The sequence below is a fragment of the Oncorhynchus nerka genome, linkage group LG5, assembly GCF_034236695.1.
Source record: "Oncorhynchus nerka isolate Pitt River linkage group LG5, Oner_Uvic_2.0, whole genome shotgun sequence".
Taxonomy (NCBI): Eukaryota; Metazoa; Chordata; class Actinopteri; order Salmoniformes; family Salmonidae; genus Oncorhynchus; species Oncorhynchus nerka.
Genome location: NC_088400.1, coordinates 5,133,372 through 5,151,434, shown reverse-complemented (window position 1 = coordinate 5,151,434; position 18,063 = coordinate 5,133,372). Strand labels below are relative to the sequence as shown.

At 48.3% G+C, this 18,063-nt stretch overlaps 1 protein-coding gene across 3 annotated transcripts in view; it reads right to left on the bottom strand.

Annotated features, from left to right (window-relative positions):
• Positions 1–18,063, bottom strand: part of LOC115117497 (catenin alpha-1-like) — a 237,558-nt gene that overhangs the window by 48,148 nt on the left and 171,347 nt on the right. For all 3 annotated transcript variants that reach the window (XM_065018283.1, XM_065018284.1, XM_065018282.1), the window contains exons 15-16: positions 7,630–7,740; positions 1,295–1,476 (exon numbers count right to left, since the gene is read on the bottom strand). In XM_065018283.1, coding sequence (XP_064874355.1) covers positions 1,295–1,476; positions 7,630–7,740 — 293 coding nt within the window. The remainder of the gene's footprint in view (positions 1–1,294; positions 1,477–7,629; positions 7,741–18,063) is intronic.

Sequence of the window (18,063 nt, the reverse complement as noted above, 5' to 3'; positions counted from 1 at the left end):
CGGAGTGGGCTTGACATTCCTACAAGGCACCTTTCCCGTTAGCCATGATTGGCAGAGATAACGGAGTGGGCTTGACATTCCTACAAGGCACCTTTCCCGTTAGCCATGATTGGCAGAGATAACGGAGTGGGCTAGACATTCCTACAAGGCACCTTTCCCGTTAGCCATGATTGGCAGAGATAACGGAGTGGGCTAGACATTCCTACAAGGCACCTTTCCCGTTAGCCATGATTGGCAGAGATAATGGAGTGGGCTGGACATTCCGAGAGAGGAGTTCAGATTGGTCTGCCATGTAGCATGCTTCTTTAAAAAACACGATATGCTAAGTACCATCTACCGCAGCTTTTTTTTTTTTAAAAAGATAACGAAGAACTTGCGCAACTGCAGTTAACTGCTATCGACAAAGCTCAAAGTTGTGATGGACAACTTTTCTGCAGGATGATTGTACCATGCTGACTCTCTCCGACACTGATAATGAATCAGACAAATCACTGATTTAGGTTAAAAAAAAAAAATTCTAAAAAATTTGTTGAACCAGAGATTGTAGTTTTCTGATGACAACGGTGGGGAAGAAACAGTGTCGTTGTCAAGGAACAAGTTGACCCAGTTTTGAAAGCAGTGGAATGCCCGGTGGAAGCAGAGAGAGATTATTGCCAAATCCGGAGAGTCCAAAAAGAGAACACTGAAAGAAGGCTGTTGTATAAAACGCCCGTCTCCGGATTACATCTTCAAACTAAGGGCAACCATGGCAACCATGACAGAGCGGGAGAAACATTCATCCACGTTTACAGTTAAAGAGTCTAGCTACATTTTAAGATATTATACATTTAAAAGCCCACTGTTAGCTAGCTAACTAACGTTAACTGGCTTGCTAACGTTACGTGTATGATCTGTGTATAGCAAACGTTAGCTCTAGAAAGGGAGAGTTCCTGAGTTTAACAGAGTTGAATTCAATTTTTCCCTGTCAGATTTCTTTATTTTATGTTTGAGTTCCTAGTTGTTTTGAACAAGGCATTAGAGTTGGGATTATGGTTAATTGTTTAGCTAGCGAAAGACTCCACTATGCAAGTAAACATTTCACTGTACCGTTTACATATTCTGTATCCTGTGCATCTGACGAATAAACATACGATTGTATTTGATATAGTGTGTGCCACCCACCCCTCTGCTCCCTCCACCCACCCCTCTGCCCCGTCTCCCCTCAACACACCCACCCCTCTGCCTCGTCTCCCCTCAACACACCCACCCCTCTGCTCCCTCCACACACCCCTTCTGCCCCGTTCCCCCTCCATACCTGGTGAAGTCCGTCATCTCCATCATGATCATACACATCTGTTTGGCCAGGACGATGATGTCGTTGCCGGAGTCGTCCCACTTGGACACCTCAGCGTCCAGCTTGCTCTTCTCTTCCTGGAAACTGGCCACCTGCTCAGCGATCTTAGCCTTCTGCTCCTGGGGCAGCTGGGCCATGATAGCCTGGTAGAGGAGGAGAGGGTTATAACAGCACACCGAGGCATTATAGCCTGGTAGAGGAGGAGAGAGTTATAACAGCACACCAAGGCATTATAGCCTGGTAGAGGAGAGAGCTATAGAACAGCACACCGAGGCATTATAGCCTGGTAGAGGAGGAGAGAGTTACAACAGCACAACGAGGCATTATAGCCTGGTAGAGGAGGAGAGAGTTATAACAGCACACCAAGGCATTATAGCCCGGTAGAGGAGAGAGCTATAGAACAGCACACCGAGGCATTATAGCTTGGTAGAGGAGAGAGCTATAGAACAGCACACCAAGGCATTATAGCCTGGTAGAGGAGAGAGCTATAGAACAGCACACCGAGGCATTATAGCCTGGTAGAGGAGAGCTATAGAACAGCACACCGAGGCATTATAGCCTGGTAGAGGAGAGAGCTATAGAACAGCACACGAGGCAATATAGCCTGGTAGAGGAGGAGAGGGCTATAACAGCACACCAAGGCATTATAGCCTGGTAGAGGAGAGAGTTATAACAGCACACAGAGGCGTTATTAGTCACTATTACTCAGTTACACCAGCTCTATCAGGAGGAATGGGCCAAAATGCACCCAACTTATTGTGGGAAGCTTGTGGAAGGCTACCTGAAACGTTTGACCCAAGTTAAACCATTTAAAGGCAATGCTACCAAATACTAATTGAGTGTATGTCAACTTCTGACCCACTGGGAATGTGATGAAAGAATCAAAAGCTGAAATAAATAATTCTCTACTATTATTCTGACATTCCACATTCTTAAAATAAAGTGGTGATCCTAACTGACCTAAGACAGGGATTTGTATTAAGATTAAATGTCAGGAATTGTGGAAAAACTGAGTTTAAATGTATTTGGCTAAGGTGTATGTAAACTTCCGACTTCAACTGTACATATACGAACTCATGTGATGAGTGACATTACCCTAAAAGAGACCTGGACGACTCGCGTTAAGCTCCCAGACCTAACGCCGTCGCTTTAGCTTGGAGGAGAAAACTGTCAGACACATATCAAAAATCACCATTCCTTTAAGTTGATATAAATTGGGCTTTTCTGGTCAAGTCCCAATGCTCATGAATGAATTTCCTTGTTTTCATTCTTAAGGTTGAGGATCAACTGAAGACGCCTCTTAAGGTTAGCTCCAAAAACACTTTGTAGAGAACCCTTGCCGCTAAACAGGAAGACCTGATAGAAAACACAATAGAATGATCGTAATTCAGTCGGGAAATCAGAACGGTCTACATTACCGATGCATAACAAGAGGGCTAATGAGGTCACGCCGTGCTTCCACACCGACTAACATATTTCTCACCAACGTAGCCCCCTCATTTGGCCAATGACTGGATATATTAATACAACCATTACCAAGGCAACAGGGAGAATATTTAAAGAGTATGTGCAAGATGTGTGCTCTGTAGGCCACCTCTCCGGGTGATGTGGGTGTGCTCTGTAGGCCTTCTCTCCGGGTGATGTGGGTGTAGTCTGTGGGTGTACTCTGTAGGCCTTCTCTCCGGGTGATGTGGGTGTGCTCTGTAGGCCTTCTCTCCGGGTGATGTGGGTGTACTCTGTAGGCCACCTCTCCGGGTGATGTGGGTGTACTCTGTAGGCCACCTCTCCGGGTGATGTGGGTGTACTCTGTAGGCCACCTCTCCGGGTGATGTGGGTGTAGTCTGTGGGTGTACTCTGTAGGCCTTCTCTCCGAGTGATGTGGGTGTACTCTGTAGGCCACCTCTCCGGGTGATGTGGGTGTACTCTGTAGGCCACCTCTCCGGGTGATGTGGGTGTGCTCTGTAGGCCTTCTCTCCGGGTAATGTGGGTGTACTCTGTAGGCCTTCTCTCCGGGTGATGTGGGTGTACTCTGTAGGCCTTCTCTCTATGTGAGTGGGTGTACTCTGTAGGCCTTCTCTCCGCGTGAGTGGGTGTACTCTGTAGGCCACCTCTCCGCGTGATGTGGGTGTACTCTGTAGGCCTTCTCTCCGGGTGATGTGGGTGTAGTCTGTGGGTGTACTCTGTAGGCCACCTCTCCGGCTGTAGGCCACCTCTCCGGGTGATGTGGGTGTACTCTGTAGGCCACCTCTCCGGGTGATGTGGGTGTACTCTGTAGGCCTTCTCTCCGGGTGATGTGGGTGTACTCTGTAGGCCTTCTCTCCGGGTGATGTGGGTGTACTCTGTAGGCCACCTCTCCGGGTGATGTGGGTGTACTCTGTAGGCCTTCTCTCCGGGTGATGTGGGTGTACTCTGTAGGCCTTCTCTCCGGGTGATGTGGGTGTACTCTGTAGGCCACCTCTCCGGGTGATGTGGGTGTGCTCTGTAGGCCTTCTCTCCGGGTGATGTGGGTGTGCTCTGTAGGCCTTCTCTCTGGGTGATGTGGGTGTACTCTGTAGGCCACCTCTCCGGGTGATGTGGGTGTACTCTGTAGGCCACCTCTCCGGGTGATGTGGGTGTACTCTGTAGGCCACCTCTCCGGGTGATGTGGGTGTGCTCTGTAGGCCTTCTCTCCGGGTAATGTGGGTGTACTCTGTAGGCCTTCTCTCCGGGTGATGTGGGTGTACTCTGTAGGCCTTCTCTCTATGTGAGTGGGTGTACTCTGTAGGCCATCTCTCCGGGTGATGTGGGTGTACTCTGTAGGCCATCTCTCCGGGTGATGTGGGTGTACTCTGTAGGCCTTCTCTCCGGGTGATGTGGGTGTACTCTGTAGGCCTTCTCTCTATGTGAGTGGGTGTACTCTGTAGGCCATCTCTCCGGGTGATGTGGGTGTACTCTGTAGGCCATCTCTCCGGGTGAGTGGGTGTACTCTGTAGGCCTTCTCTCCGCGTGAGTGGGTGTACTCTGTAGGCCACCTCTCCGCGTGATGTGGGTGTAGTCTGTGGGTGTACTCTGTAGGCCACCTCTCCGGGTGATGTGGGTGTACTCTGTAGGCCACCTCTCCGCGTGATGTGGGTGTACTCTGTAGGCCTTCTCTCCGGGTGATGTGGGTGTAGTCTGTGGGTGTACTCTGTAGGCCACCTCTCCGGGCTGTAGGCCACCTCTCCGGGTGATGTGGGTGTACTCTGTAGGCTTTCTCTCCGGGTGATGTGGGTGTACTCTGTAGGCCTTCTCTCCGGGTGATGTGGGTGTACTCTGTAGGCCTTCTCTCCGGGTGATGTGGGTGTACTCTGTAGGCCACCTCTCCGGGTGATGTGGGTGTACTCTGTAGGCCACCTCTCCGCGTGATGTGGGTGTACTCTGTAGGCCACCTCTCCGCGTGATGTGGGTGTAGTCTGTGGGTGTACTGTGTAGGCCACCTCTCCGGGTGATGTGGGTGTACTCTGTAGGACCTTCTCTCCGGGTGATGTGGGTGTACTCTGTAGGACCTTCTCTCTACGTGAGTGTGTGTATTCTGTGGGTGGTAGGGCAGTGGTTGAGGTTGTGAACAGTATCAAACTGGAGCGCTCTTCATTTCCTTCCAACAGAGCTCAGAACAGGATAGTGTCCCAAATGGCACCCTATTCCCTATGAAGTGCACTACTTTTGACCAGAGCCCTATGGTTAGCGCAATATACAAGAAATAGGATCCGATTTGAGAAACAGGACAGAGTATAGATAATACAAACATGGAGAGAAGAACATCATGACATCTACAGCATTTACAATATATTGTTAAAGAAATCATAATATCATGAATGCCGTCACTAGCCAGGCTGGAAGCATTACAGAACTCTAATATAATAGAGAAAGGTAACCAAGCTAGTGAAGGTTACTCCTCTAACATGACTGATTCCAAAATGGAACCCAACTGGTACGGGCATTCCAAAATGGAACCCAACTGGTGCGGGCATTCCAAAATGGAACCCAACTGGTGCGGGCATTCCAAAATGGAACCCAACTGGTGCGGGCATTCCAAAATGGAACCCAACTGGTGCGGGCATTCCAAAATGGAACCCAACTGGTGCGGGCATTCCAAAATGGAACCCAACTGGTGCGGGCATTCCAAAATGGAACCCAACTAGTGCCGGCATTCCAAAATGGAACCCTCTCAGACACACACACACTGTGGAAACTATGTAATACATTTAGTATTCAGAACCTTTACTCAGTACTTCGTTGAAGCACCTTTGGCAGCAATTACAGCATTGAGTCTTCTTGGGTATGACACTACAAGCTTGGCACACCTGTATTTGGAGAGTTTCTCCCATTCTTCTCTGCAGATCCTCGCAAGCTCTGTCAGGTTGGATGGGGAGCGTCACTGCACGGCTATTTTCAGGTATCCTCTGAGATGTTCAATTCCGGGCTCTGGCTGTGCCACTCAAGGACATTCAGAGACTTGTCACAAAGCCACTCCTGCGTTGTTTTGGCTGTGTGCTTAGGGTCGTTGTCCTGTTGGAAGGTGAACCTTCACTCCAGTCTGAGGTCCTGAGTGCTCTGGAGCAGGTTTTCATCAAGGATCTCTGTACTTTGCTCCATTCATCTTTCCCTCGATCCTGAATAGTCTCCCAGTCCCTGCCACTGAAAAACATCCCAACAGCATGATGCTGCTACCACAATGTTTCACTGTAGAAATGTTGCCAGGTTTCCTCCAGACGTGATGCTTGGCATTCAGGGCAAATAGTTCAATCTTGGATTCATCAGACCAGAGTATCTTGTTTCTCATGGTCTGAGAGCCTTTAGGTGTCTTTTGGCAAACTCCAAGCGGGCTGTCATGTGCCTTTTACTGAGGAGTGGCTTCAGTCTGGCCACTCTACCATAAAGGCCTTATTGGTTGAGTGCTGCAGAGATGGTTACCACAGGTGGACTCCAATCAAGTTGTAGAAACATCTCAAGAATGATCAATGGAAACAGGATGCAGGTGAGCTCAATTGAGTCTCATAACAAAGGGTCTGAATACTTATGTCAAAAAAAGGAAATTTTTCTTTTGGCAAAAAATAATAATTTTTTCGCATTGTCATTATAGGGTATTGTGTTTAGATTGATGAGGGAAAAACAATTATTTAATCAATTTTCAGAACAAGGCTGTAACGTAACAAAATGTGGAAAAAGTGAAGGGGTCTGAATTCTTTCCGAATACACTGTATATAGGAGATAGTGTACAACTTTTGACCATTTGGAACCACCGATGTCAACAGTGATTTGTCGTAGCATTTGCGCTGCACCAAACTAAATACACAATTCATTAACTAATCCAGTTGAATTGGCTAGACGGCCTAGTCACTAGCTTATACTCTGATTGAATAACTCTGGTTTATGTTATGAGTTCCATGTTAAACACATTGGACCTAAACCAGTAACCTGGACATTGGGCTTTCAAGTGGCTACTACACCGTAACACAGAAACACTTGAGGCCCAGATTTAAAACTACCGTTTCCTACTCAAGTAATGATTCCCTTCCTGTAAATGTTATGAGAGTTTACATAGTGAGTCAAGGCAGTAAACGAAGGATATTGAAGAGACCTTCCTGTAAATGTTATGGATACTTATACTGGGGGAGCCAGTGGAGTGGGAGCCAGTGAGGTAAGAGGAGCCCATTAAATATCAGAACATCTTCAGTGTCGGTCTGAATGGGAATCCAGACTATGACAGTCCCGATTCACACCCTTCCCCCTGGCCTTACATGTTGTCAGATCTGGCCTGGCATCTAGTGTGTGAGAGGGGGGAGTCTAGATATCCATGTCTGTCTGAATGGAGAGTCTAGCTAGTATGTGAGAGGGGGAGTCTGGGTAACCATGTCTGTCTGAATGGAGAGTCTAGCTAGTATGTGAGAGGGGGAGTCTGGGTAACCATGTCTGTCTGAATGGAGAGTCTAGCTAGTATGTGAGAGGGGGAGTCTGGGTAACCATGTCTGTCTGAATGGAGAGTCTAGCTAGTATGTCAGGGGGTCAAGGGAGTCTGGGTAACCATGTCTTTCTGAGTGGAGAGTCTAGCTAGTATGTGAGAGGGGGAGTCTGGGTAACCATGTCTGTCTGAATGGAGAGTCTAGCTAGTATGTGAGAGGGGGAGTCTGGGTAACCATGTCTGTCTGAATGGAGAGTCTAGCTAGTATGTGTGAGGGGGTCAAGGGAGTCTTGGCGTGAACAAGGTGTATTTACCCACTGAGAGGGCCTGTAGAGGGGGTGGTGGAAGAGAGCGGTGTGTGTGTGTGTGGACTCACCCTGGCGCTCTGGCCTGCGATAAGCTGGTCATCTTCTGTCTGAACGCTGGTCCTGCTGCGAACATCAAAGTCCTCCGTCTCAAAGTCAGAGTCATCCAGCTCTTCAGGAGTCTACAGGAGAGGAGAGAGAGGGAGGAGAGAGAGGGAGGAGAGAGAGGGAGGAGAGAGAGGGAGGAAAGTGAGGCAGGAGAGGAGAGAGAGGCAGGAGAGGAGAGAGAGGGGAGAGGAGAGAGGGGGAGAGGAGAGAGAGGGGGAGAGGAGAGGAAAGCGAGGCAGGAAAGGGGAGAGATGGGGAGAGGAGGAGGAGGAAAGAGGACACGAACAGGGAGATGTGGAATGAGGAGAAAAAGGGAGAGGGAAAACCAAATTAGAAAGAAGTGTGCGTGGTAGAGAGCTGTTAGAGCAGCATGATGTATGACAAATGCCCCAGTGCTGCCAGCCACAGCAGCAACAGAGTCTTCTTCCTCTCCTCCACAGGAGCAACAGAGTCTTCTTCCTCTCCTCCACAGGAGCAACAGAGTCTTCTTCCTCTCCTCCACAGGAGCAACAGAGTCTTCTTCCTCTCCTCCACAGGAGCAACAGAGTCTTCTTCCTCTCCTCCACAGGAGCAACAGAGTCTTCTTCCTCTCCTCCACAGCAGCCTGCCACGCTAAATTAATTAGTAAATGAAGTGTAACGTCCTGTCCTTTGCATTTTCAGAGGGGGAAAGGGAAGCTAGGCGTTAGCATGAAACATATATCAGGAGTAAAATGCTTCAATCAGTCCATCGCCCGGCATCATTAGAGGTGGTGGTGGGAGAGAGGGAGAGGTTTTCTGGTGACGAACAGACAACAGCCTGCTTGGTGGCATCCTGGATGTGTAGGTGGGTGGGTGACATTTGGTAAGAGGGTGGAAACCAGCAAGGTTAAGGGTTCAAATTCCCTCAGGGATCACATTTGTATTTTTTATGGATCCCCATTAGTTCCTTGGCAAAGGCAGCAGCTTCTCCTTCCTGGGGGTCCGGCAGAACTAAAGAGGTTATATCATTTTACAAACATAACAATACAATGATTACAGAATTCACAACACACTTGAGCGTGTGCCCTCAGGCCCATACTCCACTACCACACATCTACAACGCAAAATCCATGTGTACGTGTGTGTATGTTATGCGGTGTGTGTATGTTATGCGGGTGTGTATAGTGTGTATGTTATGCGTGGGTGTGTGCACATATGTCTTTGCCTATGTCTGTTTTACATGCACACATAGTGTCTTCACACAGAGGAACAATTTATGTCCTACGGGAGCCACCGTACCTGCCTGCTCTAAACCGTTAAGTCACGAACGTGAAGACCGTTGTAGCTAGTACACCCGAGCAGTTTGTGAAGAATTTAGTTGGTTCTACAAAACAGTTCTCTCTTTGAAATGGGAGTTTGTGTAGTTTCCCCAGTCGTAGGCTGTCTAGGGCAATATGCCTGTGATGGAAATCAACACAGGTAGGCACAATGTTTTCACAAATGTATCCTATATATGGACTGATAAACCTTAGCTTCCAGCCCAATACATTTTAAAACTCCATCTTTAGTCTACTTGGCATAAGTTCACACTTCCTCTTCGACAAACAACCCACGCAATTCATCCTCATATTTCACCAGCTCAGCTACAAGACACAAGAAAAGACCACTACGACTCAGCTGACACACTGTCCGTTTTCTCTCATTGATTCCTGAAAAAACCACTACGACTCAGCTGACACACTGTCCGTTTTCTCTCATTGATTCCTGAAAAAACCAGCTGACACACTCAGCTTTCTCTCATTGATTCCTGAAAAACCACTGTCACACTGTTTTCTCTCATTGATTCCTGAAAAAACCACTACGACTCAGCTGACACACTGTCCGTTTTCTCTCATTGATTCCTGAAAAAACCACTACGACTCAGCTGACACACTGTCCGTTTTCTCTCATTGATTCCTGAAAAAACCACTACGACTCAGCTGACACACTGTCCGTTTTCTCTCATTGATTCCTGAAAAAACCACTACGACTCAGCTGACACACTGTCCGTTTTCTCTCATTGATTCCTAAAAACACACTGTCCGTTTTCTCCACTGACACACTGACTCAGCTGACACACTGTCCGTTTTCTCTCATTGATTCCTAAAAAAACCACTACGACTCAGCTGACACACTGTCCGTTTTCTCTCATTGATTCCTGAAAAAACCACTACGACTCAGCTGACACACTGTCCGTTTTCTCTCATTGATTCCTGAAAAAACCACTACGACTCAGCTGACACACTGTCCGTTTTCTCTCATTGATTCCTAAAAAAAAACACTACGACTCAGCTGACACACTGTCCGTTTTCTCTCATTGATTCCTAAAAAAACCACTACGACTCAGCTGACACACTGTCCGTTTTCTCTCATTGATTCCTGAAAAAACCACTACGACTCAGCTGACACACTGTCCGTTTTCTCTCATTGATTCCTGAAAAAACCACTAACCAGCTGACACACTGACTCCTGAAAAAACCACTACGCTGACACACTGTCCGTTTTCTCTCATTGATTCCTGAAAAAACCACTACGACTCAGCTGACACACTGTCCGTTTTCTCTCATTGATTCCTGAAAAAACCACTCAGCTGACTCAGATTCCTGAAAAAACCACACTGTCCGTTTTCTCTCATTGATTCCTGAAAAAACCACTACGACACAGCTGACAGACTGTCCGTTTTCTCTCATTGATTCCTGCTCATTCCATTTCCATCGTGTTCACATGCGCCAAAACGTTTTCCTTTTGATTTGGGCTTCAAGTGGCTTTGGGTAAAAGCTGCGGCTAAGTGGCATAATTATAGTATTGATTGCAATCGTCCATCCCTTTTTCCTTGTCCACAGCCCTGGCCTGAACACTAGTCATGCAACAGACATCACTCTCTTTCTGAATGCCAAACGTGCAACAGACATCTCTCCCTTCCTGAATGCCAAACGTGCAACAGACATCTCTCCCTTCCTGAATGCCAAACGTGCAACAGACATCTCTCCCTTCCTGAATGCCAAACGTGCAACAGACATCTCTCCCTTCCTGAATGCCAAACGTGCAACAGACATCTCTCCCTTCCTGAATGCCAAACGTGCAACAGACATCTCTCCCTTCTTGAATGCCAAGCGTGAAACAGACATCTCTCTTCTTGAATGCCAAGCGTGAAACAGACATCTCTTCCTGAATGCCAAGCATGCAACAGACATCTCTCTTCCTGAATGCCAAGCATGAAACAGACATCTCTCTTCCTGAATGCCAAGCATGCAACAGACATCTCTTCCTGAATGCCAAATATGCAACAGACATCTCTTCCTGAATGCCAAACATCTCTCCCTTCCTGAATGCCAAATATGCAACAGACATCTCTTCCTGAATGCCAAACATGCAACAGACATCTCTTCCTGAATGCCAAACATGCAACAGACATCTCTTCCTGTGTTAGTATGGCTGACATGATGTTAGCAAGGCATTGTTTTAAGGGAAAACTGATAGACAAGAAAATCCATTTGGCGGTTGTGATATGGAAGGAAAGAGAGGAGAGAGCGAGGGAAGGAAAGAGAGGAGAGAGCGAGGGTAGGAAAGAGCGAGGGAAGGAAGAAAAGAGAGGAGAGCGAGGGAAGGAAGAAAAGAGAGGAGAGCGAGGGAAGGAAGAAAAGAGAGGAGAGCGAGGGAAGGAAGAAAAGAGAGGAGAGCGAGGGAAGGAAGAAAAGAGAGGAGAGCGAGGGAAGGAAGAAAAGAGAGGAGAGCGAGGGAAGGAAGAAAAGAGAGAAGAGAGCGAGGGAAGGAAAGAGAGAAGAGAGCGAGGGAAGGAAAGAGAGGAGAGCGAGGGAAGGAAAGAGAGGAGAGCGAGGGAAGGAAAGAGAGAAGAGAGCGAGGGAAGGAAAGAGAGAAGAGAGCGAGGGAAGGAAAGAGAGAAGAGAGCGAGGGAAGGAAAGAGAGAAGAGAGCGAGGGAAGGAAAGAGAGAAGAGAGCGAGGGAAGGAAAGAGAGAAGAGAACGAGGGAAGGAAAGAGAGAAGAGAGCGAGGGAAGGAAAGAGAGAAGAGAGAGAGGGAAGGAAAGAGAGAAGAGAGAGAGGGAAGGAAAGAGAGAAGAGAGGGAAGGAAAGAGGAGAGAGGGAAAGAGAGGAGAGGAGAGGGAAGGAAAGAGAGGAGAGAGAGAGGGAAGGAAAGAGAGGAGAGAGAGAGAGGGAAGGAAAGAGAGGAGAGAGAGAGGGAAGGAAAGAGAGGAGAGAGGGAAGGAAAGAGAGGAGAGAGAGAGGGAAGGAAAGAGAGGAGAGAGGGAAGGAAAGAGAGGAGAGAGAGAGGGAGGAAAGGAAAGAGAGGAGAGAGAGAGGGAGGAAAGGAAAGAGAGGAGAGAGGGAAGGAAAGAGAGGAGAGAGAGAGGGAGGAAAGGAAAGAGAGGAGAGAGAGAGGGAGGAAAGGAAAGAGAGGAGAGAGAGAGGGAGGAAAGGAAAGAGAGGAGAGAGAGGGAAGAAAAGAGAGGAGAGAGAGGAAAGGAAAGAGAGGAGAGAGAGGGAAGGAAAGAGAGGAGAGAGAGAGAGAAGGGAAGAGAGGAAAGGAAAGAGGAGAGAGAGCGCAAAGGAAAGAACGTGAATGTGATAAGGGTGCATTCTCTCTCCGGTGCAGTAACTCACTTCGTGCTTATCCAACTGTCTACACACATCCCTTATCAGTCTGTCTTGATATGTTCGACAGGTAATGACTCAGATCCCTCAAAGTCTAAAACATAATCACACCTCGACCCACCAACCCACTAACCATGGAATATCACGGTCTCACCTCGACCCACCAACCCACTAACCATGGAATATCACGGTCTCACCTCTACCCACCAACCATGGAATATCACGGTCTCACCTCGACCCACTAAGCATGGAATATCAAGGTCTCACCTCGACCCACTAACCATGGAATATCAAGGTCTCACCTCGACCCACTAACCATGGAATATCAAGGTCTCACCTCGACCCACTAACCCACTCACAATGGAATATCAAGGTCTCACCTCTACCCACTAACCATGGAATATCAAGGTCTCACCTCGACCCACTAACCATGGAATATCACGGTCTCACCTCGACCCACTAACCATGGAATATCAAGGTCTCACCTCGACCCACTAACCATGGAATATCACGGTCTCACCTCGACCCACTAACCATGGAATATCACGGTCTCACCTCGACCCACTAACCATGGAATATCACGGTCTCACCTCGACCCACTAACCATGGAATATCACGGTCTCACCTCGACCCACTAACCATGGAATATCAAGGTCTCACCTCGACCCACTAACCATGGAATATCACGGTCTCACCTCGACTCACCAACCCACTCACCATGGAATATATAGAGATGTTGGTTCACTAGATGAGTGAGTCCATCTATCTGTGGATGTTGGAGGGTTGCCATACACACACACACACACACATATCACAGGCATGGCCTAGTTAAAAGTCTAAACCTCATCTTGTAAGTATTTAGATGAAATGTCTTCCTCCAGACTAGTAGGACCAGTAAAACAGACCACGCCCACGTTAATTAACATTGACGGGACAACCATCGATAGCCTTAATTTCTTTTTGACAGTTGAATCCACCTCCTGACAGTGGACCAGTAGATGACCTCCTACACTGAAATACAAGGAGATGTGAGATCTTCATCCTGTGCTGCTTCCCGGAAAGGCCCTGGGCTACAGAGGAGAGAGAGTAGCTACTGTAAATGTCCAGGTAACCCTGGAATGATCCTCCCTCTCTCTCTCCTTCTGCCTACTGTAACGGTTCCCTCAGCCTGTCAGTCACTGAACTGTTCCTCTTCCTCCCTCTCTACCTACTGTAACGGTTCCCTCAGCCTGTCAGTCACTGAACTGTTCCTCTTCCTCCCTCTCTACCTACTGTAACGGTTCCCTCAGCCTGTCAGTCACTGAACTGTTCCTCTTCCTCCCTCTCTGCCTACTGTAACGGTTCCCTCAGCCTGTCAGTCACTGGACTGTTCCTCTTCCTCCCTCTCTACCTACTGTCAGTCACTGGACTGTTCCTCTTCCTCCCTCTCTACCTACTGTAAAGGTTCCCTCTGAGCCTGTCAGTCACCGGACTGTTCCTCTTCCTCCCTCTCTACCTACTGTATCGGTTTCCTCAGCCTGTCAGTCACTGGACTGTTCCTCTTCCTCCCTCTCTGCCTACTGTAACGGTTCCCTCTGAGCCTGTCAGTCACTGGACTGTTCCTCTTCCTCCCTCTCTACCTACTGTCAGTCACTGGACTGTTCCTCTTCCTCCCTCTCTACCTACTGTAACGGTTCCCTCTGAGCCTGTCAGTCACTGGACTGTTCCTCTTCCTCCCTCTCTGCCTGGACTGTTCCTCTTCCTCCCTCTGAGCCTGTCAGTCACTGGACTGTTCCTCTTCCTCCCTCTCTACCTACTGTAACGGTTCCCTCTGAGCCTGTCAGTCACTGGACTGTTCCTCTTCCTCCCTCTCTACCTACTGTCAGTCACTGGACTGTTCCTCTTCCTCCCTCTCTACCTACTGTAACGGTTCCCTCTGAGCCTGTCAGTCACTGGACTGTTCCTCTTCCTCCCTCTCTGCCTACTGTAACGGTTCCCTCTGAGCCTGTCAGTCACTGGACTGTTCCTCTTCCTCCCTCTCTACCTACTGTAACGGTTCCCTCAGCCTGTCAGTCACTGGACTGTTCCTCTTCCTCCCTCTCTACCAGTCCAGTGACATATTATACCCAGGAGGGAGGCCTGTCTCTGTCAGCCTGTCAGGGACACCCCACTTGGCCGCGGGTTACGGACTGGAACTGCCTGGGAGTTCCTCCCTCTCCAGAACCTACTCTGGTAACTGAGTTCCCTCCTGGGCCTGTCAGTCACTGGACTGTTCCTCTTATGACTCCCTTGGAACTGTTGTTTCAGAGAGTGACAGAGTTCAGTATGTCTGATTTGGTCTTTCATGTTCTGTTTCCTCATGCATGCATGTATAGTATGCATGTACAGTATGTGTGTGTAGTCACTGGACTGTTCCTGTATCCTCCTCTCTAACTAGTGGGTTATTAAGACCAATTCCACCAGTCCAGGTCAGAGTGTCAGTCACTGGACTGTTTCTTCCTCCCTCTCTACCAGTCCAGTGACATATTATGGGCACAGGCGTGAGGGGCAGGCCTGTGGCAGTCCTGTCAGACACCCCAGGCGTGGGGGCAGTGGGCACAGGCGTGGTGGCGAACGGGCACATGGAACTGCCTGGGGCAGTAGGCCAGGCGTGGGTGGCAGTGGGCCCAGGCCACACATCTCTCTGGTAACTGAGGAGCCACTGCCTGGGCGTGTGTGTGTGTGTGTGTATATGACTGTTGGAACTGTTGTTTCAGAGAGTGACAGAGTTCAGTATGTCTGATTTGGTCTTTCATGTTCTGTGGGACTGGCGTGGTGGCAGTCAGACAGGCGTGGGTTTCTCACAGGTATGCATGCATGGGCACAGTATGCATGTACAGGCGTGTGTGTGTGGGCACAGGTATGTATGGCATGTATGGGCATGTATGTATGTAGTGGGCACAGGCGTGTGTGTATGTATCTCTCTCTTGTAACAGTGGGTTATTAAGACCAATCTAAACCACCAGTCCAGGTCAGAGTGGGTGGCAGGTACAGGCGTGGTGGCAGTGGGCACAGGCGTTTGTTCACAGATCAAAACAGGCGTGGGTGGCCTTAAGTGGTGGGCGTGGGTGGCAGTGGGCACAGGCGTGGGTGGCAGTGGGCACAGGCGTGGGTGGCAGTGGGCACAGGCGTGGGTGGCAGTGGGCACAGGCGTGGGTGGCAGTGGGCACAGGCGTGGGTGGCAGTGGGCACAGGCGTGGGTGGCAGTGGGCACAGGCGTGGGTGGCAGTGGGCACAGGCGTGGGTGGCAGTGGGCACAGGCGTGGGTGGCAGTGGGCACAGGCGTGGGTGGCAGTGGGCACAGGCGTGGGTGGCAGTGGGCACAGGCGTGGGTGGCAGTGGGCACAGGCGTGGGTGGCAGTGGGCACAGGCGTGGGTGGCAGTGGGCACAGGCGTGGGTGGCAGTGGGCACAGGCGTGGGTGGCAGTGGGCACAGGAGTGGGTGGCAGTGGGCACAGGCGTGGGTGGGCGTGGGCACAGGCGTGGGTGGCAGTGGGCACAGGCGTGGGTGGCAGTGGGCACAGGCGTGGGTGGCAGTGGGCACAGGCGTGGGTGGCAGTGGGCACAGGCGTGGGTGGCAGTGGGCACAGGCGTGGGTGGCAGTGGGCACAGGCGTGGGTGGCAGTGGGCACAGGCGTGGGTGGCAGTGGGCACAGGCGTGGGTGGCAGGCGTGGGCACAGGCGTGGGTGGCAGTGGGCACAGGCGTGGGTGGCAGTGGGCACAGGCGTGGGTGGCAGTGGGCACAGGCGTGGGTGGCAGTGGGCGTGGGTGGCAGTGGGCACAGGCGTGGGGGCAGTGGCACAGGCGTGGGTGGCACAGGCGTGGGTGGCAGGGGCACAGGCGTGGGTGGCAGTGGGCACAGGCGTGGGTGGCAGTGGGCACAGGCGTGGGTGGCAGTGGGCACAGGCGTGGGTGGCAGTGGGCACAGGCGTGGGTGGCAGTGGGCACAGGCGTGGGTGGCAGTGGGCACAGGCGTGGGTGGGCGTGGGTGGCAGTGGGCACAGGCGTGGGTGGCAGTGGGCACAGGCGTGGGTGGGCGTGGGTGGCAGTGGGCACAGGCGTGGGTGGGCGTGGCGTGGGTGGCGTGGGCACAGGCGTGGGTGGCAGTGGGCACAGGCGTGGGTGGCAGTGGGCACAGGCGTGGGTGGCAGTGGGCACAGGCGTGGGTGGCAGTGGGCACAGTTGGCCCCATCTCGGCGGTGAAGATTTAATAATAATAATAATAATAACTAATAACTTAAGCCAAATGTCCTCCACATTTCTCCATTCTCTAATGCTGTGTTCATTTTCTCAAACTAAAACTATATAGCTAAATTCATTGTTTTCGTCATTTTGAATTCTCCCAATCATTAAAAAATATTTATAATAAGTGATAATAATAATAATAATAATAATAATAATAATAATAATAATAATAATAATAATAATAATAATAATAATAGATAATAATAATAATAATAATAATAATAATAATAATAATGATAATAATAATAATAATAATAGATAATAATAATAATAATAATAATAATAATAATAATAATGATAATAATAATAATAATAATAATAATAATAATAATAAATTATAATAATAATGATAATAATAATAATGATAATAATAATAATAATAATGATAATAATAATAATGATAATAATAATAATGATAATAATAATAGTGATAATAATAATAATGATAATAATAATAATAATAATGATAATATTAAGTGATACTAATAATAGTAATAATAAATGATAATAATAATAATAAATGATAATAATAAATGATAATGATAATAATGATGATAATAATTGTGATAATAATAATAATAGTGATAATAATAATGATAATAATAATAATAGTGATAATATTATTAATGATAATAAATGATAATAATTATTATAATAATGATAGTAATAGTGATAATAATAATAATAAGTACCAAATTAAATTCTTATTTTTTCCCCATTAATGCTTGGGAGAACGAATTGAATTTATTCACTCTTTTGCAGAGGAAACCCTGGTCTGTGTGTGCTCCTGCTTCAGTCAAATCCCAGAGGACCCTGTGGTGGGGACTAAACCTCTGTTCAGAGCCGTCTATAACACCAGAGAACCCTGTGGTTGGGACTAAACCTCTGTTCAGAGCAGTCTATAACACCAGAGGACCCTGTGGTTGGGACTAAACCTCTGTTCAGAGCCGTCTATAACACCAGAGGACCCTGTGGTGGGGACTAAACCTCTGATCAGAGCTGTCTATAACACCAGAGGACCCTGTAGGCTTGTTAATTTATCAGACTAGATACTGTATGTTTTCTGGCTATAGACTGTAGACTAGTTCATTTATCAGACTAGATACTGTATGTTTTCTGGCTATAGACTGTAGACTAGTTCATTTATCAGACTAGATACTGTATGTTATCTGGCTATGATATAGACTGTAGGCTTGTTCATTTACCAGACTAGATACTGTATGTTATCTGGCTATAGACTGTAGACTAGTTCATTTATCAGACTAGATACTGTATGTTATCTGGCTGTAGACTGTAGGCTTGTTCATTTATCAGACTAGATACTGTATGTTATCAGACTAGATACTGTATGTTCTCTGGCTATAGACTGTAGGCTTGTTCATTTATCAGACTAGATACTGTATGTTATCAGACTAGATACTGTATGTTCTCTGGCTATAGACTGTAGGCTTGTTCATTTATCAGACTAGATACTGTATGTTATCTGGCTATAGACTAGTTCATTTATCAGACTAGATACTG